A 26992-nucleotide genomic window follows, 5' to 3' on the forward strand; every position below is an offset into this window, starting at 1 on the left:
CCCAGAATGCACATTGTGAAAGCACTTGTCTATTCCACCTACATATAAGGTCAACTTTGTCTCTCTTACCTGGTCAGCATCCCATCCTAAGTGTTTGCACCTATGGCTGTTTGCATGAGAGCTCGCTGAATAGATATGTTTCCTACCTCCATGGGGTGCTATTGGAGCAGAGTAGGTTGACTGATTTGTATCTTATTTTTGATAGAATATTAATACAATATCCCACCTAGGCAGCACTTGGGTGGGGGAAAGGCAGGGCCTCGGTGAGAAAGAGAGGAGAATATATGTGTTTGATTTACAGTGTGGGACAGCCAAAGCTAACTATGGCTACCTGGATATGCTTTCATCTTTGCTAAATATATTGAGGGGTTTTTGTTTGTGTTTTTCATATACATTTGATTTTCAATGAAGAATTACTGAATTGATTGGCTACCATCCTGAAGAGCTGCTTGGGCGCTCTGCCTATGAGTTCTACCATGCCCTGGATTCAGAGAGCATGACCAAGAGTCACCAGAATCGTAAGTGACTTAATTTCTTCCGCAGTCTTCCTGGATATAGATTGGGTTGGGCACTGGATAATAAGGGGTGCACTTGTAGATTTCCCAAGAGGAGGACCCTCCCTGTTGGCCCTCCTCTGGGTGACAGGTTAGCAAAGGCCTGAGTATTAGATCTTGTGACCTAGGAATGGACCAGCAGGTACTTGGGGATACTGTTCCTTCAGCTTAGAGAGAGAAGCCATTGGATAGGAGAAGCTGTAATAAATGGTTATTTATAGTTTGGACCCACGGGGAGTGCTGGTTGAGGGAAAAGTCTTTCCTGTGGCCCTAGTGTGTGACTATCCTTGGGCTAGGTTCTGTGGGAGAGGAGAGAAGAAGCAACACAGTCTCCACCTCAAGTAACTTATAGTCTTCTTGGAAAGACAGAAGTAACTCATATGAAAAAAAAAATGAAGGGGCAATCCAGGGTATAGTGGAAAAAGAACACTGGATTTGGAGTCAAAAGGTCTAAGTTTAAATCCTGGTTCTGCTACTTACTAGCTGTGTGATCATGAGTAAGTCACTTCCCTGCGGAGCCTCCGTTTCCTTATTTGTAAGATGGGAAGAATACTTACACTATCTACCTCACAGGGCTGCTGGAAGAATCAAGTGAGGTAATACATCTAAGGCATGCTTTGAAAACAAACACTATATTAATGTGAGCTATTAAGTACAATAATGAAGTGGCTCCATATGGACAAAAACAATGATGGCCAGAAAAGAAGTGGCCTGGTCATGTGTTGAATATGAGAGATAACAGATGGACAGCTAAGTGCTGCTCTGGTATTGAGGGGAAAAAGTGTTTTTTAACCAGAAGAAGTCCTTCAGGGCATGGGTTAAGGCCTTTCTGGAGGATTTATAGAAATATGTGGACAAAAATCACATTGGATGAGAAAGTGTGAGGGTTCACAATCTGTACCAATGGAGAAAGTACTTATAGCAATGAAATCATAAAACTATTGAATTATCATGAGTTATTATAATAATATTAAATAATAGAACAATAATATGATTTTCTATAATCTTATGTTCATTGTATGATATGGACTCTACAGGAAAAGCTAAAATGGACAATTTTTATTGCAGAAAATGGAATCATTTGTATATAAACAAAATAAATGTAGCTCAAATTAGAAAGGAAAGATTTAATTGGGAAAAAAAAGTCTTTGTGAGTATGTCTTATAAAGATCTGATAGAAAATATATATAAGGAACTGTTTCAAATATTGAAGACCGCCAGTCATGGTCCAGTTAACGAGACTATTAAGGGGCAGTTCTCAAAGGAAAAGATCGCAGCTATCAACAGGTATATGAAGAAACGCTCCAAATTACTAACCCAGAAGATGGGGCAATGGGACATGGGTTGGAAGTCGGATCAATTTATCAACTTAAACTGAAGCTTCTGTTTTCCCTCCTTGCTCTCACACATTCATCTTTTGATCCCTTGTTAGTAAATAGAAGCAGATTTTGTTTTTTTCTTTGTTCAGTGACACAATAAAAAAATCCAATATGGAGGTTTGTTGTAGTCTGCATAGTACTGTGTATGAGAGACAGAAGAAGGAGAAGGGTGCCTTTCTAACAACTGGGGAAGCTCAGTATTTAAAACAGACAGATAATTGAAAGCTGTCATTTCCAAATGGATTTGTAATTTATCCCATGTTAACTCTCAAGGCAGGGCTCAGTTGCCCTTTGTTGTATGAGGACATTACGTGCTCTTGGGGAAAAAAAAAAAAGCAAAACACCAGAATCAAGATTAAAGGCATTAAAGGGATTGTCTGTGATGTAGCAGGCCCCCTTGTCATGCTTGCAATGATGAGCAAGTGATTAGAAAATTGATGTAATTATATTTCAGTGACAGAGCAGGACTGTCTGACCACTAGAACTACAATTAAAACCTTCCCAAAATGCACTGTTTAATCAACATTAACAATACTAATCCTGTACCTCTTCCACACAAAGGAAAGTCTGCCTGAGTTAACAATGGGCTGGCGCAAGTTTGCTGTAATCACCGTCTGCAGCCTAAATTCTGTCAAATCCTGGTTCCCAGAGTAAGAGTAGAAAGGGAGTGGTGGCCATGCCTGAACCATGAGTGAGCAGATGGTCCAAACATCCTTGGATTTGGCCATGGGGCAAATTCTAGGATTTTTTTTTTGTAAGAGCAGTGACAAATTTATCTTTTGGTGATGTGTTCAGGCTCTGGTGACAGAAAACTCACCGTGCATGTTAATGTTGATGAAATTCAGGTTAAATTGAGTATTAGAAATAGCCTAGAAGTGGATAAAAGTTCACCAAAGAAATTGTAACCTGAGGAGAACAATATGGTAGGGGGACGGGTTTGGCAATGTATCAGGATGCATGGGCTGTTTACATGTATGTACAGGAGGTGAGCATCAACCCTTGTGTAGAACCATCTAACCTGGGCCACCTCCTAATTTGTGTGCCTGCTGCCTTCCAAGTCACTGCCCCAGCGACATAGTTATGTCCTTGTTATTTATATATGTGCACATATAAACATTTTAAGGTTGACCAAGGTTTTTCTCCATAACTATCTTCTGGGGCAAGTACCATTATTCCCCTCTATACAGATATGAAACCTTGGAGAAGCTCAGTCACATAGCTAATAAGGGGCAAAGCCAGGATTCCAACCCAGTTCTCCTCATAGCAAGCCACAGTGCTCTTTCCACTCAATCACACTGTCCACAAACTGTCCAAACCTAGGTTAAAAGCATAAGTTTGAGGGCAGCTAGGTGGCGCAGTAGATAGAGCAGTGGCCTTGGAGTCAGGAGGGCCTGAGTTCAAATCCAGTCTCAGACCAGACACTTGCCACTTACTAGCTGTGTGACCCTGGGCAAGTCACTTAACCCCAATTGCCTCGCCAAAAAAATAAAAATAAAAAAAAATAAAAAAATAAAAGCATAAGTTCATCCACCTGATCTGGCACCTAGGGAGGGCTGTGGATCTAGAATATTGCTAAATATTTCTATACCTTGTCCCTAGGGCCCTTCCATACCCCACAGTGTGATACAGTACCTGCAAGGGCTGAGAGATCACCAGGTCTAGGTATTTCTATAATGACGCCTAATGCAAAGGCCCTGGTGAGAGAATTAGCGGAGCAGTAATGTACATTTTAAAAGAAACTAATGACAAGACTGTTTGCACTTGGAAAAGAGCAGGTTTTATTAAGGAGACTTATCTCTGAGAGATTAATTTGTTGCTGGTTCTGGGAAAAAAAAATTCCTAGGATGTGCCCTATGGCCAACGGGAACAGCCCTTGGATCATATGGACTCTTGCAGTTCAGATACTCTCCCCACCCCACCCCATTCCTACCCAGCTCCCTTTCTGCCCATGCTTTGTGAATCCAAAATTGATACTATTTTTTATTATTAAGATTTTGTTAAGAGGAGCCATAAATTGTGCAGAGTTTATGGCCTGGTGCACTATTTCTAAGAAAACCACTTTCAACAGAGACTGCTTTTCTAGGGATTCTGATCTCATTTATTGCTGTGAGGCAGGTAGAGGTGGTGCCACCATTTTTTTCTCACCTGTGAGCGAGTCAGTTTCCCAGAGAAGCCAAATGAATAGCTTTGAGCCACATAGTAAGTCAGTGTTGGGTATTTTTTTTTTACACATAATACCTCACACTCTTGCTCTAGAGACTAAGAAAAAAAATTTTTTTAATTTGGTAGAAACACAGGATGATTGATTTGGAACGGGAGGCGAATTTAAGAGAAAGTCTAGTCCCACCCCCTCCATTTTGTAGATGAGGAATCTGAATCTTAAAGAGGTTAATGGTTCACTCAAGGTCCCATTGTTATTAAGTGACAGAGGTGGGATCTCTATATGTACCCCTAGTCTCTTTCCTGAGACCCAGTCCTACATCACCAAATACCTCCTGGATTTTGTGATGTGGGTGTCTTATAGGCATCTCAGATTCAACATGTCCAAAAACAGAACTTGTCATCTTTCCCCCTAAACCCTCCCATCTTCTGTATTTCCCTAATGCAGTCAAGGACACATCACTCTCTTCCAGTCACCCAGGTGTGAAACCTAAGTGTCCCCCTTGATGCCTCATTCTCCCTCACATCATGCATCCAGTGTGTTGCCTAGTTTTGTCATTTCTATCTTCACAACATTTTATATGTCCTTTCCTCTCTGCTTGAAAAGCTACCACATCCTCCTCACTTCTCCTCTGCCTCTTTGAATCTCTGGCTCCCTGTAATACTCAACTCAAATACCATCTTCTGAAGGATGCCTTTCCCAATCCCCTTGGACGCTAGATCTTTCCCCTCTGAGTTACCTTCTAACTACTCTGTCTGCATCGTGTATGTACCTAATTATCACAGTGTTGTCTCCCTCATTAAGTTCCTTGAGGACAGGGACCATTTGTGTCTTTTTTTTCCCCTTTTTTTTTTTTTGGTATCAACAGCACTTAATACAGTGCCTGCATCATTGAAAGAGCTTAATAAATGCTCATTGTTGATTGAACAATCTATAAAATGAGGGCATTGGACCAAGGTCCCTTCCACCTCTAATATTCTGTGCTCTTCCTATCAAACCATGAGTTCTGGCTCTGTTGCAAACTCTGCCTAGTCCACTGACTTCTGATTCTCATTTTGTCTTCAGTGTGTACCAAAGGTCAGGTGATCAGTGGCCAATACCGGATGCTCGCCAAGCATGGTGGGTATGTGTGGCTGGAAACCCAAGGGACTGTCATTTATAACACTCGAAACCTGCAACCCCAGTGTATCATCTGTGTTAACTATGTCCTGAGGTAAGTTCTTCTAAAAGTCCTCAGAGTGGGCCTGGGAACCTAAAGATGGACCCATAGCATTCTTAAGTCTTGAGAACCTGAGAATACATGTGAAGTCCCACACAAGGGGTGGACCTCTGTCTCTCATAGTCAGGACCTGAAAGCATTTATGGCAAATTAATAATTCCTGACTTAATTTCCACACCCTCTTTTCCCTTCTGCACCTTATTTTTGTTACAATGTGCGTTGTCTGTGACACAGGGTGGAGAGGAAGTTGAGAGAGAGGAATGAGAGCTACTTTCTGGGAAAGGGAAGGTGGAAATTCTTTAGCTAGTATCTTTAGTAACTGAGGAGGTTGTATCAGAAAGACATTCTGTCCCCAAAAGCCACTTCTGAAAACCTGATGTCAGACAACTAGAGGCTCAAGCCTGTGTATGGACAGTGGAAGAAAAGCAGCCTTCACAGTAGACTTGTGTTTGGAGGATATGATTGTAATCACCTCCATGGCTAGTAATAGAGTTGAATTATACGGTTCTTTGAAGAATCCAGATAAACAAGTTCTGTTCTCCCCCTTTTTGCCTGCTGAGAATATTCTGAAACAGCACAGTCAGGAGCTCTTGGGGGTCTGGGGTAGCCATACACTTGAACGTTTCTTGTAAGAAAACGCATATGAAGTATCTCTCAGTTTGTGGATAAGGGAATTCCTGCAACCCCCCACAGATCCCAACCCATTATAACTTAGTAGATAAGTCAGGGAGTCACCTAAGTGTCAGAGAGATTAATGACTTGCAGATGGCCACACAGTAAATGTCCCAAGCAAGATTTGAACCCAAGTCTTCCTGATAATCCCTACGCCATGCTGCATCTGTAAAAAGGGACTTGAAGTCTCTTTTTCATTTTATTAGTGAAATCGAGAAGAATGATGTGGTATTCTCCATGGACCAGACTGAGTCCCTGTTCAAGCCGCACCTGATGGCCATGAACAGTATCTTTGACACCAAAGTCCCTGTGTCGGAGAAGAGTAACTTCCTATTTACCAAGCTCAAGGAAGAGCCTGAAGAGCTGGCACAGCTGGCGCCTACAGCAGGAGATGCCATCATTTCTCTGGACTTTGGTCAGTACCTCCCACCTGCACAAGAAACCCAGAAGAACTTGAGCAAGGGTAGCTTTCATTCTGCCTTGGCCAACTTGAAAGTGCTTCTTTCTTTTGTTTCATTGAAATTTTTATTGACATCTTTTGTTTTCACATCACCTTAATTTCCTAATATAGTCTTCCACTCTCCCTCACCCAAAGAACTATCCCTTATTTTTTTTTTTAAAAAGAGAGAGGAAATAAGGGAGCAGTCTCACAAAATTAACCAAAGTCAAGCTTGATAGTGCCTTGTCTTCTGCTTCCGCAGTCCTACAGCTCTGAAAAAAGAGGAGGTACATTATCATAGCTCTTTTGGTGGGGGGGGGCGGCAACCCTGGTCATTATAATTACAGCGTTCAGTTTTGGTTTCTGATGTTATTCTTTCAGTTTACAGTGTCGTGCTTTTTGTGTATGTTGTTTTCCTAGTGTGCTTTATTTATTTTGTAATCTTCCCACAGTCATCATTTCTTATGGAACAATCATATTCTACTACACTCACCTACCACCATTTGCTCAGCCATTCCCTAATCTCCCTTGTTTCCTGTCCTTTGCCATTACAAAGAGTGCTACTCTAAATGTTTTGCTCATATGGTTCGGGGGAATGGGAGCTTTCTTTCTATCTTGAATCTCTGAGGGGCATGTACTTAGCACTGGAATCTCTATGTAAAAGTTCATCCTACACTAAGCTTTGCTCTTTGAATTTTAGCATTAAAAGGGACTTTGGAGACCATCTAGTCTGATTCCCCTCATTTTGTCATACAATCCCAAATTTAGAGCTAGAAGAGCCCTTAAAGGGCATTGAGTACAACCCCCTCTTTTTACAGATGTGGAAACTGAGGCACAGAGAATTTAAGTGGCTTGCCTTCTGTTAGCAGGAGATGGGATTTGAATTCAGTGCCCTAGCTACCATATTAAAGAGAGGAGAAAGCTAAGTGACTTGCCCAATACTCTTCTTTTGCCACTTCACCTTCATTTCTAATTGTTCTTTGAAAGAGAGACACTAACTCTATAGGTTCCTGACAATTATGTGTAGAAGAGAGATCTCCATTTTAAAAAATCCTATGGTAATGAAGCATCTTTCTTAAAACTAACCCTTTCTCTTTGTCTTTCTGTGTGTCTCTGTCCATCTGTCTCTCTCTCTCTCTCTCTCACACACACACACACACACACACACACACACACACATAATTTAAATAAATTGTCGAAAGGAAACCCATGATCAACCCAAGACCTATCCACAGGACTTTTGGCCTCCTTTCCTGTGTAGTTTAAGATCTCCCCAGCCCCCATGTAGATTCAGGACCAAGATGGGTTAAGTAAAAACCTACCCTGACTGTTGTCCCTTATCTCTGCAGGAAACCAGAGCTTTGAAGAATCATCTACTTACAACAAAGCCCTTCTGACCCCAAGCCAGCCATGGCCTGGAGACATGAAAAGCTGCAGTTCCCAAAGTGAGGCCTCCTTCACTGTACCCCAGATGGCCCCTCCTGGCAGCACCACTCCCAGTGCCAGCAGCAACAGTAGCTGTTCCACGGTGAGAGGCCAATCAAGCCAGAAATTATTCAGTAGACAATAGGTCAATGAGGCACAAAGTGGGAAGGAGAGATTTACGCCCCCCTTTATTCCATTATCGTCTTCTTTCCTTTGACAGCCTCAGGTTGCTTGTTGAACAATTTAGTTCTATATACATGAGCTAAGCTACTACTTTTTACAGGGGAAATTGCTAGGCTTCAGGAGAGAAATAAGATTAAATAAGACCACCCCTGCCTTACAGTCTCATAAAAGAAGTAACTGTGATACAAGTGAATGATGGGCACAAAGAAACTACTTAAGAAGTTTGATGCAGGAAAGATTACTTCTGGTTACAGGGGGACCAGGGAGATCCTCTTAAAAGGAGGGCCTGTTTTTAAGAGGGCTAATGATTTAATCAAAATCATTGTCATTAACCTCCTGTTTAGTAAGAACTTTCAAGAGGCCCCCAGATTGCTCACACTTCATCATAAAACATTTTTAGTAAGAGCCACCAGCCCTACTTACTAAGCATGACATTACGCTAGGGGCAGTTCTGGCTTACAGGAGTCCTTGTCCTCTCTTTGCATTATGATAACACAGATGGGAACAATGTAGACATCTGAACTAACTGGCAACCCTTACTCAAATCCCTGCCTCAGTCTACAAGTATGGGTTGAATATCCATTGTGTACCTACTCTGTGTTAGAGGCAAAAGAAGGTAGCCAACATGAGCCTTTTCCCCTCTCCACCTGCCCCATTATAATTTCATGGGAGGGACAGGGTTCATGCCACATGAAACAATGAGAAAACCGTATAAATTCATGAAGAACTAAATGATACAGGCCAGACTAGACATACCACAGGAGATGACGGATGTAAACCACTAATGATCCTGGCACTGAAGTTTCCCAACAACTGTGGTCTAAGACCCCTTGTGTAATAGGGAGAGAGCTGACCAGCTGTCTAATAATCAATCCTTTTCTTTATTTTCTTCTCCCATAGCCAAGCAGCCCAGGAGATTATTATAGCTCTCTGGATGAAAATCTGAAGATGGAAGTGATAGAGAAGCTTTTTGCTATGGATACAGAATCCAAGAACCAATGTAACCCCCAGGTGAGTGACCAGAGAGAGAAATTCCCACCTTCACCATCATCAGGGGCTTTGTGAACCCAGTAATACCTCAAGGATCTTAAGCAGGGGAATGACTTGATGAAAGTGATCTGTACCTTTTTTTGCCCTCTCATGATCACCCACTCTGGTCAGAACCCTCGTCACCTCTTTCCTGGGAACTATTATAATCATCTCCTAAATAGTCTTCCAGTCTCTACTCTTTCTTTTCCCTAATCCTTAGCAAGAGTTATCTTAGTGCATGGTCTGACATGTCAATACCTGAGCTTCCTTCTTAAAGATCTGTGGGGGCTCCCTATGGAGTAGAATACGAACTCCTTATCCTGATATTCAAAGCCATTTATAGCTTGGCTTCAGCCTTCCTTTTCAGCTTATTTCATATTACTCTCCCATTTTTTGTTCCCTGATCTGGCCCTGCTCAATCCTATCTCCATGCATTTGCCTAAGCTGTCCTCTATGCCTAGAAAAGATTCCCATCCTCATCCCTACCCTTGACATCTCCCCTTCTGAAGTCCTTCTCTTCCTTCAAGGTCTAGTTTAGGTACCATTTTCTCCATGAGGCCTTCCCTGATCCCCTCTTCCAGCAAGAAGTTATCTCATCATAGGATGGTAGATTGAGGACTTCCTTTAGGGAGGGAAGGGGAAGGGAACAAGCATTTATTTATATAGTATCTATTAGGTGCCAGCCACTATGATTAGTGCTTTTATGAATGTTAACTTATTTGATCCTCAAAACAACTATGTGAGGTAGGTACTGTTATTATTCTCATTTTACAATTGAGGGAACTGAGGCCAGCAGAGGTTAAGTGACTTGCCCAGGGTCACACAGCTAGTTAAGTCTGTGAGGTAGGATTTAAGCGGAGGTATTCCTGACTCCAAGCCCAAATAGTCTATCCACTGAGCCGTGTAGATGCCTGCCTCCTTGAACTTCTCTAATCATTCTGTTCTACCCCTCTTAAGAAATTAATCATTTCCTAAATAGGCTTCCATTGCTGTCATACTAGACTATAAGTTTCTTAAGGGCTGATGTTATATCGTTTTTCATCTTTACCTTGTCCCTAGCCCTAATATCTTGATGTGCATTTAGTAGGTGCCTGTCAGTCAGTTAACAGGTATTTATTAAGCACTTGCTATATACTCAGCACTGTTCCAGGTTCTGGGAATACAAATACAAGCAGTAAGAAAGACAGTCCCTGCCCTCAGGGGGCTTACATTCTAATGGGAGAAGACAACACAGAAGAGGAAACTGAAGAGCTTGGGGTTAGGGTGGGAGGGTGGTACCTAAAATGTTTGCTGTCATTTTAGAAAGATTACCTTGGTGGTGGTATGTAGGATAGATTGGAGGGGGGAGCCTAGAGGCAAAGAGTCCAGAAAGGCAGATTACAGATGATGAGGAGGGCCTAGTCTAGGATGATGGCAGTGAGGATGAACCATGGTTTCTTCAGTTTCTTGCTATCCCTTCTTCTCCTTATTTCTATACAGACGGACTTCAATGAGCTAGATTTAGAGACACTGGCTCCCTATATCCCCATGGATGGAGAAGATTTCCAGCTGAGCCCCATCTGCCAAGAGGAACGTCCCCCACTGGAGAATGTTCAGCCCAGCCCTCCGGCCAATTTCAGTACCATGACCAGCATCTTCCAGCCCCTGGCCCCAACGTCCTCCCATAGCTCTTTCGTGATGGACAAGTACCAACATCAGATGGAAAGCAAGAAGTCAGACCTGGACCCCCAGCCCATGTCATTCATATTCTTTGATGGCGGGAGCAAGATGACCCTACCCACATGCTATGGGCCTGCCAATACCCCACTCTCGTCCATGGGAGGGAGGTCCAATACTCAGTGGCCCCCTGACCCACCATTAGAGTATGGACCTATAAAGTGGACACTAGCGGATCAATATGCCAAATCCTTAAGGAGATCTCCCTCGGGGCCCCCTCTGCCACCACCCAACATCTCAATGTATAAGAAAAGGTAACATGTCCGGCTTGTTATTGCTATTCAAAGAAAACTGCTATTGCAAAGAAAACTAAAAGTACTTATCAGGGGTGGCTTTATGTATAGGCAGAATAGGTAGCCACCCTGGTAGGAAAGAGTTCAGGGTCATTGTGAAAGTCACTTGGTCCCTCAGAGGTATGTCTCCCATCTGCTCTGTGATTACTTCTCTGTACTTCTGTGCCCAAAGTCCCTTTAAACCTTTAGTCCACAGCCTGAAATCACACTTAACATGCAAATCTCACAGGGAAGGAGGAAGCACAATGACTTTTTTTCACACCAAAGCATCAGTAACTGATCTTTTATGAGAGTAGGGGAGGAGGGGGAAAGGTGAGAACATGAGAACCCTACATACCTAAAATGAGAAATATAGAAGGAATGCCAGGAAGGGGTGAAAACTCATGGAAAGGAGTAGCTGGATCCCCAGAAGATTAACAATTTGCTTGGGGCTAGCCTGAACACTAATAGCAAGGTACGTGGAATAATTCACAATTTTCAAAAGTCTCTTTGCTGCTACTTGTATAAATAGGGAAGTAGGCAAAGATCATCTTTGGTGACCCCAATCTCCACTTTCTGTGTCCTTCTCCCACCTTGTGGTATCTCACCCTAGTACCCATGTTCTCCCCAAGCAGCTCAAGGCTCCTGTCACAATGCACAAAGTCCAGGTTCCAAAAATCACCTAGCACCCCATTATAACTCATTGCCTCAGTAGAGCTATTCTCACTGCATTGCTGAAATCTCTGAGTCAATCAAACAAATTGTTACTACAGGGTGAGTCACTGATGACTGCCAAGATTTGTATGTCACCTTTGTCAATCAAATGAGATAACATTTGTATCATTATAGTTATGTAGCATTTGTAAACCTTAAAGATATATATCTATGTACATATATATATACACACATATACATAAATAACTCATCATCATCATCATCTTCATTATTTTCAGAAGTATTTGAGCTTTAAAAGGGCATTTTAACCCAGTTCTTAGTGGTGGAATTTCAGGTAGAATGAAAAATGAGGAGAAGAATATTGTTGCCAGGCAGCATGAGGGAGGTACTTCCCACCAACCCTCAGATCTCACCACCTCAGTGTTTCTACCTACGCTTAGGCTACCTGTGTAGTTTGTAGTTAGAGGAGCCTTAGAAATGTAGAGGAAACAGATGGAAGGCAAAGCAGAATCACTCGGGTTTTTTTTATTGCTTTTTTTTTAATGTCTTACCAGAAGGAACCTGAGGGGCTCAGATAAGATATGTATGTGTATGTGTGTGTGTGTGTATACATATGTGTATGTATATGTATATGTATGTATGTATGTATATTTAAATAGTTGAAGTCCCACTTATTCCACTCCAAAGCTTAGTATCCCTTCTCTTTTAGTATTATAGAATCATACATTTTAGTACTAGAGGGTGAGATCCCCCCCCCCGCATTTGACAGGTATGTCAAGTGAAGCCAAAAGAAATTCGGTGAATTCCCCACCAGAGTCAGTACTAGAACCCAAGCCTTCTGACTCCCAGGCCAATGGTTTGGCTCACCTGCTTAGCTAAAGGGCTGCTCTGTCCCTTTCTGCCCCTGACAGTTTGGTGAAGGGATTGGGGCCACGAGGCCCAGATAAAATGAACCCAGCCCTGATTGCCCTCTCTAACAAGCTGAAGATGAAGAGGCAACTGGAATATGAAGAACAAAACTTTCAGGACGTGAGCGGGGTGAGTTTGCCATAAGTTTGGTCACGGAAAAAGATGTGTGTGTGTGTGTGTGTGTGCACATGTATGTATATATGCGTATATGTATGTGTTGTATCTGTGTCTGTTTATATGTATATATATATGTCTGTATCTCTGTGTTTGTGTGTATATCTGTAGATGTCTGTGTCTATGTATGTATGTATATCTATGTCTATGTCTGTATCTATGTCTGCATCTGTGTCTGTATCTATGTCTGCATCTGGGCCTGCGCCTGTGTTTAAGTAATTCCTAGAAGAAATGAGGAAACGTACCTCCTTCATTGTGTGGGAGAGGTGGGGGACTTTGGTTGTGGAATGTTGTGTGGGATGTTAAATGTGGTCAGTGAGTCCATTGGTTTGGCTTGACTATTTTTTCCCGCTCTCTCATAAGGGAAGACATTGCAGTGGGGCTGGGGGTAGATGGAACGCTATGGTATATATCCAGAAATGACTGTGAAGTAAAACCAAAAAAGGAATCAGTAAAACTTACAAAAGAAAAGGAGGCATTTCCTTCCTAGATTTGTGTTTTCTCCTCCCCTGCCCAGCACAGGGTGAGGTGTTTGGCTAATGCTTGATTAAGAAATACTCTGCTAGAAGAAGTTCTGGTGCTTTTTAGCTGGTATCAGTCTCTGCTGAGATCCCCATCAGTGATCCCATTAGCACCATGGGGTGCAGGAGAAAAGGAGGGAAGGAGGTAATGCTTGATATCTCCCACCTTGAGCTGGGGCTGCCTCACAATTACCTGCTGGGCAGAAGGGGAAAGGAAAGATGGTGTGTGCAGATGGACCACACTGCCTTCCAAGAGTCTTCCATGCTGGTGCACTGCTATCTGTGCATGGAAAATAGAGGGCATGCTGCGCAACTCATCCCATGACTTTGGTTGCCCTCAGGGTTGATGTGCCCTTAGCGTGTATATGTAGTGATAGTTAGATAGTTAGATTGATCTGATGGAACTGTGCCACCCCCTTGTCCTTGGCGAACGTCTCTAAGGTTCCCTTGGCTAAAGCATGGGTTTTCTGCTCTCTGATCCTAAGGGAGATTTGCCTGGCACCAGTGCTCCTCCTCTCATGTGGAAAAGGATGAAGAGTCTCAAAGGTGGAAACTGTTCTTTAATGCCGGAGAAATCTTTGAGTCTGAGTGTCCTCAACGGTAAGTGGCCCAGCCCTAAGTCATCCCCAATGTTCTGGTAGAAAGAGAACTAGATGGGACTAGGAGATAAGGCTCTGCTTCTGTAGACTCCTGACTCTGGCACTTCATTTGATGTTAGTTTCTCATCAGCCACTATAGGGCTCAAAAAAGACCATACATGTGAAAGGCTTGTGAAATATTAACATTAACAAAATGTAAAGCATTGGTTTTAGTCATAGTACTTAGACTTTTGAAAAGCAAGGCAGCCCCAGCGAAATGTTCTCATGTCCTCCATGATGACTTCCAAACAGTCTACTTAACCCAACCCAGCCAAGGGCTATGCTACTACCTCCTGCTATCCTGCCCCCACCCCCACCCCACCCCCCAACTGTTGTCTATTTGGGAAGTTTGGGATCCTAACTCAACCTCAAAAGTCACTTCTGAAGAGTGATCAATGGCCATTCCTGGATCCTATCTGGTATATTTTCAGAAGCTATGGATACACTGTCAGGTTCAAATCCTGTCCAAGTGATCTTGGACAAATGGTATTACCTTTCATTTAATCTATAATACACTGACATAGTGGATAGAGTACTGGACCTGGAGTCAGGAGAACCTGAGTTCAAATCCTGCCTCTGAGATACCTACTGGATGTATGAACCTGGGCAAGTCACTTAACCTCTCTTAAACTCAGTTCTATCATTGATAAAATGGGGATAATAATACACAACTTCCAGGGTTATAGTGAGAATAACATGAGATAATATTTGTAAAGTCCTTTGCAAATCTTAAAGTACTATGTAAATGCCAACTATTATTATTGTTGTGATTTTATCTCTACATCCTTTTGAGCTCTAAATCCTATGATTCCATCCCTGCACAGGGATTCTGAGCTCCTCCTTCCCAATCAAGTTTAGGAAGACGGGCCTGACAGATAAGCCACCTGCTAAAAGCCAATTAGAAGGAACTGTGGTTTCTGCCCTTTACACTTTCAGGTTTAATGGATTCTTTTAGAAGTTTCTAAGATGCAGAGAGTACCCAGGGAGGTCAGACTTTTGAAATGATGCCCTCCTCGCATTAGACTGTGATGCTTTGGTGCCCAGTCTAGGAGGGAAAGGTCATTAACAGTCCTGTTCCCCTCCCCCCAGACTAGAGAGATGTCTATACCCATACCAGCCACAGCATACTCATTCTCAAGCATTTTCCTTTCAGATGAGTTTATCCGTAACCCAGCTCTGGGCCTGAGCCAACCTCTAAGTCATCTGCCACCCCCACAACCGCCGTCTTCTGTGGGCCCTGGGGAAAATCCAAAAGTGGTCTACCCTCCCCAGTTTTACGCTCCTCACTATCAAGATTACAACCCACCACTGGTTCACAAGTTATCAGGTGAGTGTCATTCAATCATCCCAGACCCATCTATGGGGCTCAATCATAGCAAAGAGGCCAAAGGAAAGAACACAGTGCCTCATAAATCATCATTGTTCAAGAAATATTTGTTGAGAAATATTTGGAAAGGGCACCAGGCTTGGTATCACAAGAGATGTAGATTCAAGTCCCACCTTGGAGATCTATTAGTGGTGTGGTCATAAGCAAGTAACTGACTTCTCTTTACAGTTTCCTCATATGTAACCTGGAGATGATAGATCTGTGTTGTTGAGCTCACCATGGTGTTTGGAGGGTCAGGTGAGCTAATAGCCTTTATAAAGCACAGGCTTTGCAGTTCTTTCTAAACATCAGCTATTCTTATTTGATTTGTGGCCAAGCACAAAACAAAATAAAGTATGAAGATAACAACTTAGAAAAACATCATTCATTTTGTTGCTATTTTCTTTAAAGGCAAATACTTTTTAAAAAAATTCTTCCCATCAGTGTCCAGCACAGAGCTGTGCATGCAGGCAGTATTTAAAAAACATTCCTGGAATGAATGAAAGAATGAATAAATATTCTGATTCCCTGCCATGGAGATGGTTCATATGTAGCACTACCTTATAATAAGAGCCTTCTGCAACTTCTGTGGATGGGGAGTGTATGATGTAACTGCTTGAAAAGTTAACGGAATCTGAGGTTACATGAAGAGAAGTCCAGTATTCAGACCACAGAAAGTAAGAGCACGTCTGTGGAATGTTCTTTTCAACTAAGCACTGTATTTTAAAGACATTGACAAACTGGAGAGAAAACATACAGACAAGGATAAGGTAGGATGGTCAGGGTTTGGAAACCATGTCATATGATCAATTAAAAACATAGAAGGAGGCTTGAATTAGGAGCCTTGGGTGAATCACTTTATTTCTTTGGATCTTATCAGTAAAATGAGGGAGTTGAATAAGATGATCTCTATAAGGTCAGAGGCCATCTTGCTTTTCCTCAAACATGTCATTCCATCTCTTGACTCGATGCCTTTTCAGTGTAATCATTCTCAAGCAAAATGGTGGCTATCCTAAAGTTCTTTTATGACATCCCTTCTGCCTAGAGTGTTCTTCCTCCTCACCTCCACCTCCTAGCTTCCCTGGCTCAAGACTCAGCTCAAATCCCACCTTCTTCTGGAGGCCTCTGAGATTATCTCTAAATTTATCCTGTGTCTATCTTGTGTAGACATAGATATGCACTGTATTCATAGTTGTACACATTGCTGTTTGCATGTTGTCTCTCCTATTAAAACATGAGCTCCTTGGGAGCAGGTATTCTCTTTTTGCCTTTCTTTGTATCACTAGTGCTGAGCACCATGTCTGGATACACAAAGTGCTTAATGAATGCTTTTTGATATTCCTTCTAAAACCCTATGATTCTTTTGTTGCGTCTGAGGAAGAGAAAGCCAAGGGGAGATTTGACAGCTATTTTCAAGGACTTAAAGGTTGCCATGTCAAAGGAAGAGCAAACTCCTGTGTTGCTCTGGAGGGCTAGGGTCAATGAGTGAGAAGTTACAGGAAGGATGGCTTATGCTTGGTATTGGGAGGAATTTTCTAACAGAGCCATCCAGCAATTGAACAGGCTTCCTTGAAAGGCAATGTGGCTTTTAGCACCAGCACCCTCTTAGTCCAGGTTTGATATTGGGACAAAATGAGGCATTCGCCAGTGACTGAACAAAGGAGGTTTTCTTTACCCTAATATAGGAAGGATATAGATTCTCTGGATCTGGTCCTCTTTGACTCCCCTAATCTCCATTTTAAAATGTGTCTGGTCTGTAAGTCACCACAGTATTGCAACTCATGTGATCTTAGACAGCCACCAAGTCTGAGAGCCCCTGATGACGTGGGACTGGGGCATTTTATGCCTTTTGACCAGAAAGCTACATCAGGGAAACTACTGGAAAATTGTGGCTGAAGGAAGTCCTGTGGGTATTGTGTGTGGGGAGGAAGCTGAGTCAGGGAAGCTGGAGCCATCAGAGGGAGGAAAACACGGTTCCTGTCATGTACCCCCCTTGGTGGCAAGGTCCTACGGATCTTCTAGAGAGTTTCCCACCATTTAAATGCTGTTACTAGACAGTCCTTTCTTGTCATTGGTAGTACTAAGGGAGAGACAAGGGAAACAAAAACAGAACAAAACAAAATTCTAAATAACAAAACCCAGAGATTCTAGGCTTTTCTTCCGCCTTCAAAAAGGTCCAAGTCTTAAGTCTTTTACTGCACAGGACTCCTAGCATGGGCAGTACTAAGGGGAAAAGGGAAAGAATGTGGAGAAGAATGAAAGCCAGGCCTTTCCTCCCCTTCAGAAGGACTAAATCTCCATCTCATAGTTTAGCCCATGTGACAAGAGATGCTTCGTCTTGAAAATTCACAGTGTCTCCTAATGCGAAGTGGTGATGCTGAATCAGAGCAACACCAAGAACACCAGAGCCGGAGCAGAGATGATGCTACCTCCAGTGTGATTGCAGGCGGATGGTGATGAGAAGCTCCAGGAATAGTAGGGCCTCCATACAAACCATCCAGCACAGTCAACAATTCTCTATCCTCCATCAGGGTCATCTGTAGTAAAGTGGCTAACAGGTCTTAAGCTTCCTGCATGTAGCCTGTCCCAGGCTCTAAGTTGATACTGGGACTCTTCTCATATTGCCACTGCTTGACATTCCCCAGCCTACCTGCCAAAACCTCTTTCTTCTTGAGAGTGCATCAGGGAATGATACAAAATCTTTGCCTTCTGGGAGCAAGATCTGCATAGTACTCTGGAGAGAGCTTTGTTCCACCCAAGAGAAATCCTGGGTATCACATTTTCAGTAGAACTCTGATAAACTGGAGAGCATCCAGAGGAGGATGGCCTTGAGTTCATACCATGTAATGACCAACTGAAAGAACTAGAGATGTTTAGCCAGAAAAAAAGAAGACTTAGTGAGAGACATGATAGCTGTCTTCAAGTATTTGGAAAGCTGGCACATGGAAGGGGGATTAAATTGGTTCTGCTTTGCCCTAGAAGGCAGGACTGTAAGCTGGGATGGAAGTTGGAAAGAGAGGAAATTAAGCTTGTTAGTAACAATTACAGGTATCTGAGGCAGCTAGGTGGTGCAGTGGATAGAGGACCAGCCCTGAAGTCAGGAGGTCCTGAGTTCAAATCTGGCCTCAGACCAAACACTTGACACTAGCTGTGTGACCCTGGGCAAGTCACTTAACCCCAATTGCCTAAAAACAAAACAGAACAACAATTACAGGTATACAGAAATAAAATCATATCAACAAGCATTTATTAAGCACTTACTGTATGCCAGGCATTATGCAAAGTAGTGGAGATACAAAGAAAGGCAAAACCAGTCCCTGCCCTCAAGGAGCTCACTGTCTAATGGAGGAGACAACATGCAAACAGCTGTGCACAAACAAGATAGAGACAGAGTGAACTGGAGCTAATCTCAGGGAAGGCACTGTAATTAAGGGAAATTGGGAGAGGCTTTTTGCAGAATGTGAAATTTCAGCTGAGATTTGAAGCAAGCTAGGAGATGGAGAAGAGGAGGGAGAGCACTCCAGGCATGGGAGGTAGCCAGCAAAGGTGAATGGAGTTGTGAGATGGGACGCCACGGGCAAGGTAGAGCAAGGAGGCTGCTGGTGGTGGAGTGGGCTGCCAGGGGAGATAGTGAGCTCCCTGTCCTTGGAGGTCCTGAAGCACAGGCTGGCTGGTCATGTTTTGAATATATTTTCAGAGATTTGGGGGGAAGTAGGGGTTGGACTACATAGCCATCAAGGCCCGTTTCCCTCCCAGAAATTCTGGGAAGAGCGGGGAAGGGCAGGGGAAAGGAGGAAGGGAATCAGAACTTATATAGGACCTACTAAGTGCCAGGCACTGTTCTAAGCACTTTACAAATATCTCCTTTGATGTTCACAGCTACCCTGAGAGGTAGGTGCTTATCTTCATTTTACGGCTGAGGAAACTGAGGCAAACAGTGGTCAATTGATTTGCCCAGGATCCCATAAGTAGTAAGTGTCTAGTTCCACAGTTAATAAGGCTGGATTTGAACTTAGGTTTTCCTGACTCCGGGCCCAGTGCTCTTTCCACAGGCAAGAAGAGAGAGAGAAAAATGCATCATGGGCTTGTGTTATATACCTGGAACATGTGAAAAAGGCCTAGTTAGTTCAAATACACCAACGACCCCCACCCCCAGCCACATTTGCCTGTTTTTGCCCTGAGAGAAGGCACTCAAAACTTGTTGGATTGCATTTTTTACGTACTCGAAAGTAGAACATCCAACCAGATTCTCTCAACAAGTGAGGATGGTTCCAAGGCTGAGTAAGCCAGAGGATTGTGTTATCAGGCTCCTGAAGAATGGAAAAGGCAGCTCTGGAGTGAGGCTTACGGTGCAGGAGGCAGAGGTAGGGACCAGGAACTGGTGCCCCTTTCCCTGACAGTGAACAGGCCAGGGGCTCTGCAGAGTACTCACCCCCTTCTCCACCTCAGTCCTTCAACGTGTGCGAGTGGAGTCCTCCCTTCTCTGGGAAGCCTCCCTGGAGCACACACCAGCCAACAGACCTGAGCTTTCCCCTTTCGCAACTCCTGGCACTCATCAGTATCAAACTGAAATAGACACAGGGGCCCTTGAGCCATGCACAAAGATCCCTGTGGGCCACATACTGACTTAGAGAAACTTATATTAACATTATTCTATGTTCTATGGTACTTTTATTTATTTTGTCAAATATTTCACAATTGTATTTTAATTACATTTTATTATTAATTTTAGTTTGTATTTTAATCAGTTTCCAGCAGTAACAGGGAGTGTTTCCAACCTGTTTGACACCTCTGGCCTGGACCACACCTATTTTTAGCCTTTACATATGCTGTACCTTATACTGCTTTCTGTTTCCCGTGTTAGTTTTACTTTTATTTAGACTCTGAGCTCCTTGTGACAGAACAGACTGGGTTTTCTCCTCTCACATCTCACAAAACCCTTAGGATAGTTAGGCAGAGAGTCTGAGTTCTTTCGGCTGGGTTGCAAAAAGACCCTCTGACATCAAGAAAGGAGGAAGCTTCTACCCTAGAAAGTCTGGTCTGTGCCTCCAAGGGACATTGGGAGGGAAATGAGGCCCAGGAAAAAAGAGGACCACAAGACGCCAGGGATGGATGAGAGAACGGCATCATGTCCTGCAGCAAGGGCTGACCCCTTTAAGAGTTGGAGACCATGATGGCTGGGTATCCTAGGGAGGAAACACACCATCCCCCTTCTTAGTGCAAAACCCAGGTTGCTCCACCCTAATGATAGCTCTGAGAGCAGGCACTCAATGCTTGTTGAATCGTATTTTTACCCACTCAAAAAATGGTACAGTTAACCGAGTTCTTTTTATTAAAGGTGTTTGATTTCTTTTTTTTTTTTCAGGCATGACAAGTCGGCTTCTCGGTCCCTCGTTTGAACCCTATTTGCTGCCTGAATTGACCAGATATGACTGTGAGGTTAACGTCCCTGTCCCCGGCAGCTCCACACTCCTGCAAGGGAGTGATCTGCTCAGAGCCCTGGACCAGGCCACTTGAACCAGGGCCAAGCGGTAGCAGCCCCTCCCTCCACCGACACTCTTTCAACAGCATCAGTTTCTAAGTCTATTTTTGCAACTAGATGATATTTCTAACACCAAAACACTTTCTACGAGATGTACTTAACGTGTCGAATTTGTCTACGTCACCAAACAGTGGCCTTTCTGAATTTACTCACTTTATTATCCATGTTTAAGAGAGAAATATGTTTGTTTTCAGCTACTGTATTTTTTCTCTTTCAATGAAAATGTTTAAAAAGTTTATATGATCTTACTTCCCTGTTCCCTATTGCTTCTAATTTATAGTCACCATGGATTTTTCTGCAATATCTATACTAACGAGCTGTGGTGTGTGTTTGTGCCTCTATAGAGAAAACACTTTGGCTCCATTTTATTGCAAAGAATTCTTTTGTATTGTTGTTGCCAAAGATAAGTGAATCGAAAACGAGTCTGCTTCCAAACTGTGGTTCATGGTCCCCTCAGTCCCCTGTTATCTATTCTCTGCTTCCTAGCACTAATGACCATATTGTAAATGTAATGTCTTTTTTTTTTAAGCTGACTATTCTCATTATGATACCGTCTGTCGGAAACAGAAATGTGAAGAGTGAGCTGCAATGTTTGTGGTTATCTGTGAAAGTGGCACATTGTAGGTTTTCCTGAATTGTGTGGTATTTTGTTCTGGGGGGCTTTTTTCCATTTGGTGGGTTGGTGTTTTTATTGTTATTATTGTTATTATTATTATTATAATACAAAAGCATACCTGAGGTTTGTATTTTTTTTTAAGAAAATTGATATCTGGGTTAAGTGTTTATCATATATATTGGTACTTTGTTATATCTAAAAACTTCGAAACCGAAATGGAGTCCTGCTCAGAGATCACTTTAAGAGTTTTTTTTTTTTAAGCTGTTAATTTTGTTTGTCCTGGTGTTGCTGATATTGCAGGATTGTACATATCTTTCCCATAGGCTGGCACTAACATTGCTTGCTAATCGTCTCTCCTCCACGTAGCTCTTCATGTCTCATTTCGGCTGTAGGCCTGACTACAAGGCAGTCAAAAGTCAGCAGAATCATTACACTGATGCATTAAAAGACATGTTTCCCTTATATTTTAAGTATGTATTATGTATGCATTATTATTATTATTATTGTTATTATTGCTGGGCCTGATGTCATGGGGTGAGGGGTGGGGAGCGGGCTGGAGAAAGCTGAGGGTGGGGGGGGAGGGGAAGAGATACAACTTTTCTTAATCTCTGGAGTTTTGTTGTTGTTCATAGCCCTTCAAGTTCCTGGAGTGATGTGACTCTAAGGGCATTCATTCCACCTGAGGTATTAGGATGCTTTCAGGACTGCCATTAAAAATGACTTTGATGTGAATTAAGGAAAGGAAGCAAGATTCAGAAACAAGGTTTGTTGTATAGAGCAGGCCAGCCTCTCGAGGTGACACCTTTGCACAGCTGAGTTGAGGGTTCTAAGTGAGGACCCAGGGAGGTGCTAGAGCCCACCGTGGCCCTGGAGAGTCTGGGCAGTCTAGAAAGGAGGGGAGAGGGCAACCCCGTACCCAGCTAGGGAGAGGCAGAAAGGCTGAAATTCCTGCTGGTTTCCTCCCTGGAACTGCCCACTCACTGGTGACCAGCCTGCCTGGCAGCTTCCAAGCCTCTTCTGTGTTCTCTTCTCTAACTTGCACTGACTTGCTCAGAAAGGGAAGCACTGTAACTGAGTGTTCCAGGAACATTCTAATTCATTGTCAATGGGTAAGCGTACCTTTTTTTGGTTTGAATACACTGAACATTTAGAACCTTTTCTGTCATGATGGGTGCATTGAAAAAAAAAAACTATTAAAAACAAACACAAGTATGAAAAAAAAATCACAATGGGCCATGATTTGGTGAGCCTGGCAAGACTTATCCAAAATAAAAACACGAAGGAAATTAACTTTAAAGAGGACCCTTAAGTGCAAAATGAATTAATTTCTCTGGCATCCATGTTGCATAAGCAGTACTTTGGACAAAGCAGCTTTGACAAACCTGCATATTATGTGAGTACTTGAAGGGTTATTGACATAAACTCATGTTTTCTTTCTGTCTCTGTTGCTTCCTCATTAAAGGGCATTTTTTTACCCTTGCAGTTTTACTAAAAACACTCTGACAACTATTCTAAGCTTCATATTAACCTGACCTGTTGGCATAGAGACTTCATAAACTATTATATTGTTGACTTCTTACTGATGACATTATAAGTGTATGGGAACTTTAACTTTATAAGGAATTGTATTTTGCCACTGACACCTTATTAAAGTATACTGATCCTACCACTGTGGGTGGCTCATGCTTACTATGGATCTATAATTGGATGTACCATTGTAAAATGAAGTATTTATTAAATTATTTCTAGAAAACCAAGGTTTGTATTGATTCAACAAATTCAATTCAAGAAACATTTATTAAGCGTCTGCTGTGTGCAAGGTACTGTTCTAGGGATTGGGTACACAAAGATAATGAATGAATCTCTGTCTTCAGGGAGCCTAAGATGTTTTGTCAAGGGTCAACAGTGTCTCCATGAGTTAGTAAATACCACGTATACATGAAGCAGTGAAAAGTTCAAAAGGGAGAGAATGCTAATGACTCCAAGGAAGGCTTTGAAATAAGCTAGGGAGCCTACCAGGGAGAGGTGAGGAGGGGACTGGCACTTTAGAGACAACATACAACATATTCAACAGCTAGTGAGTTGGCAGTAACCTTCATTTGACCTCAAAGTAAAGCCTTCAGTACTTCAAGTATATTCCAATGATCACATCTTTATGGCGTCTCTTTTTGACCATGAAGGCCACAACTTCCGGCTTGGTAAGATCTTTCAGAGCTTGTGCTCTGCTGGCATGGGCTTCAAAAGAACACTACACAGTGAAGTATGGGAGAAAGACTTTAGGGGAGGATTTGTGTCTTCCAAACAGGAAAGCTTTCCCCACTCCAAACATCTTTGTGTATTCAATTAATCAATTGAAGTTAATTCAATAAGCATTTTGTTAAATGCCTACTATGACCCATTATAGTGTATAGACAATATTAATACTTGAAACAACATAATGAGCAATCTCTCTGTACCTGTTTCCTCATCTGTAAAAAGGTGTTGGACTAGATCCTTTTAGTTTAACTTCCTATAATTTTTTATAATCAAATGATCCTCAAGAATGGGAGCTTAAAAAAAAAAAAACACCTTTGTAGCCCCACCACTTAACACAGTGCCTTGCATATAGTAACCACTTAATAAGTCTTTGTTGAATTGGGTTGACATGCTAAAGTGTGTTACAAACTCTAAATGTTATGAGAATTCAAAGGAGGTAAGCTGGAGAGATTTGGAAGACTTCGTGAAGGAGGGATTTGAGCTGGGCTCTGAAGGATGAGTAGGATTTGGATACCTCATTGGAATGGATGGAGTGAAGTGGCCAGATGCTGCCTTGCATGAGAGAGTGCCTTCATCACGGGACACTCTTCACTGCCATTAAGCCCTCCTAGACCTAACATTGGACCCTCTTAAGGATGTGAAGACTAAAGTAGCTTTTTAAAAGTCCCTGTTTGGGAACTATCTGGAATTAGTGAACTTTTCCCCACAAATTTCCCTTTTCCCATTGCTATAGATCTTCTGGGCCTCTTTAGTCAACTGTTTTTGAGTTAGTGTCTTGGGGTATAGAGGATAGAGTGCTATATTTGAAATCAAGAAGACCTGGGTTTTAATCCTGCCGTAGACACCAGTTGTGTGACCTCAGGCAAGTCACTCAACCTCTGCCCCAGTTTCCTCATCTATCAAATGAGAAAGTAGGACACAATGACATATATGATCCCTTTTAGCTCTAAATCTGTGATCTTATGATCCTCTGTACTGATATTTCCCACTTTCTGCTTTCCCAGTTCCTGTGATCCAGAGACACCCTTGGCCAAGGCAAAAGCCCCTTTCTCCTGCAACCTCTCCCTGGAATCTCATTCTTATGTTGCCGCCCCCAACCCTTCTTCCCCAGGTTCTGCTGCCTGCTGGTCAGCTCTCTGAAAACCTTATTCTACCATTAACATTCACCTTTTTATCCTAAATAGTGTCCTTTCACAGTTTCTATTTTATGGCACATCTAAATTTTCCTCAAATAATCTTCTTCATCCCTGGTCACCTTCCCCTGTGCTGGTTGTGTGCCTTCCCTTTTGCCTACAGCACATACCCCCATACACCAGGCTAAGAGAATAGTCGATACATTCCTTGCTCCCTGCTTCCACTCCTAGACCTCCTATCATCATCTCTCACCAATTTCTGTGAGCTTATAGTGCATTTGCAGCTTTCACCCACTGATCTTCAGGTCGCTTTCCCCCTTTTTTTTCCCAGGGACATCAGCTACTGGATCACAGTCTTCTCCACCAGTCATATCTGGGCACTTCAGTATTCGCACTGATGCCCCTTGGAACGCTCCTGCCCCAGTTCATTCACCCTCTCTACATTCATGACCCAGCTCTACACTGGTCCTCAGCCACCCACAGGAGAGGTCACATCTTAGACCTCACCACTCCTCAAGAAATGTCCCACCTCCCTGATCCTGAACTCTAAACTTCTCTCTGAAAATACTCCAAAAACAAGTTCCTATCCTTTTATCTCTCCTTCTGGCTCTTTCTTCCTAAACTCATTCTTCTTCTTTATCATCACCTCCAGTTCCTCTCTCAGTCCCCATTCTCCTCCAGTTCTGGCCTCCTGTTACCCCCTTCATTGTCTGACCTGTTTATCTATGTACTTTCTTCCACCTTTCAATCACTTACCTTCAATCTCTACTAACCCTCTATCCTGCATCTAGTCCCAGCACCTACCTTCTGTGCTCCTACTACTAAACAGCTAAACAGATTCACAGAACAATTTATGGTATCTAATCTCAACTGATTCCTCTGTGCTGCTAACCTATCCTTTTTCTCTTTCCTGATTGACCCTCTATTGTGTTTTCTCAAGTTTCTGTTCTAAACTTTCTCCTTTCTCCAATCCCACAAAGTCATTCTCAGCTCCCTCTCTCATGGTTGATGACCTTGCCTCCTACTTTATCAAGAAACTTAAGGCCATCCCTTTGTGAACTTCCTCCTTTTCCCCAGTACACAGATCAAAGCTCCTCTATGTCTTTCCCCATTCTCTCCTCTTTTGCTCCACTCTCTAAGAAAATCTTTGTGACAAGGAAAACACCTCTATTTTAGCCCTTATTCCTTTCCCTCTACCTTCTGGGCATTTTCCCTAGATCAGTCCTTCTCCCTCTCATCCTCAAAACTCTAGCTACTTCACTACTGACTATAAAAATGTGAAAGTCTCTTTCCTTCTTAAAAGCAAAACAAAACAAATCAAAATCTTTACTTGATCCTTCCAACTTCTCAATTCAACAAATTTCAACAATCTCTCTGTTCAAAGCACTGTGCTAGGAACTAAGGACAATCTCTGCCCTAAAGAAAAACTAGTACTACCAAGAGGGTCTACCCAAACTTAACCTGCTGCCTCCTACCCCCAAGCACTGGCACAAGCTGGTACAATTTACACATAAAATGTCGCTAAGCAATGGGGCAATGGAGAGGAAAAAGCACTTAGGAAAGAAACTTTAAGGAGAGAGCACCAGCAACTGAGGAATCAAGATGGCTTCACAGAGGATTTGGAATGTCAGTTGACCCCTAAAGGAGGGAGAAGATCTTTTAAATAACATTTTATTTTTTCCCAATTACACATAAAGGCAATTTTAACATTCATTGAAAAAAATGTTTGAGCTCCAGATTTTCTTTCTCCCTTCCTCACCTCCCCTTTCCCTGAGGCATTTATACATGTATAATCATGCAAAACATTTCCATATTAGTCATGTTATGAAAGAAGACACAGACAAGAAAAAAAAGGACTTGAAAAAATAAAGTAAAAAATAGTATGCTTTGATCCGCATTCATACTCCATCAGTTCTTTCTCTGGAGGCAGATAGCATTTTTCATCATGAGTCCTTTAAAATTGTCTCAGATCATTGTATTGCTGAGCAGAGCTAAGTCATTCACAGTTGATCATCATAAAATATTGCTGTTACTGTGTACATGGGGCCATCTCCAGTCATCCTGATCTATATCTGGCCACTGAACCTAGATGGTGCTGGAGGAGAAAGTGAGG

At 42.5% G+C, this 26992-nt stretch overlaps 1 protein-coding gene across 1 annotated transcript in view; it reads left to right on the forward strand.

Annotated features, from left to right (window-relative positions):
• EPAS1 (endothelial PAS domain protein 1) overlaps positions 1-23247 on the forward strand; it is a 115161-nt gene extending 91914 nt beyond the window's left edge. Inside the window, exons 7-16 of the mRNA XM_021001228.2 lie at positions 412-518; positions 5160-5307; positions 6192-6400; positions 7774-7952; positions 8933-9043; positions 10541-11031; positions 12636-12762; positions 13814-13928; positions 15120-15293; positions 20698-23247. Coding sequence (XP_020856887.1) covers positions 412-518; positions 5160-5307; positions 6192-6400; positions 7774-7952; positions 8933-9043; positions 10541-11031; positions 12636-12762; positions 13814-13928; positions 15120-15293; positions 20698-20849 — 1813 coding nt within the window. The 3' untranslated portion in view covers positions 20850-23247. The remainder of the gene's footprint in view (positions 1-411; positions 519-5159; positions 5308-6191; positions 6401-7773; positions 7953-8932; positions 9044-10540; positions 11032-12635; positions 12763-13813; positions 13929-15119; positions 15294-20697) is intronic.
• Positions 23248-26992: the final 3745 nt, after the last annotated feature.

The sequence above is a fragment of the Phascolarctos cinereus genome, unplaced genomic scaffold (genome assembly GCF_003287225.1).
Source record: "Phascolarctos cinereus isolate Bilbo 61053 unplaced genomic scaffold, phaCin_HiC Scaffold_2;HRSCAF=192, whole genome shotgun sequence".
NCBI classification, from domain to species: Eukaryota; Metazoa; Chordata; class Mammalia; order Diprotodontia; family Phascolarctidae; genus Phascolarctos; species Phascolarctos cinereus.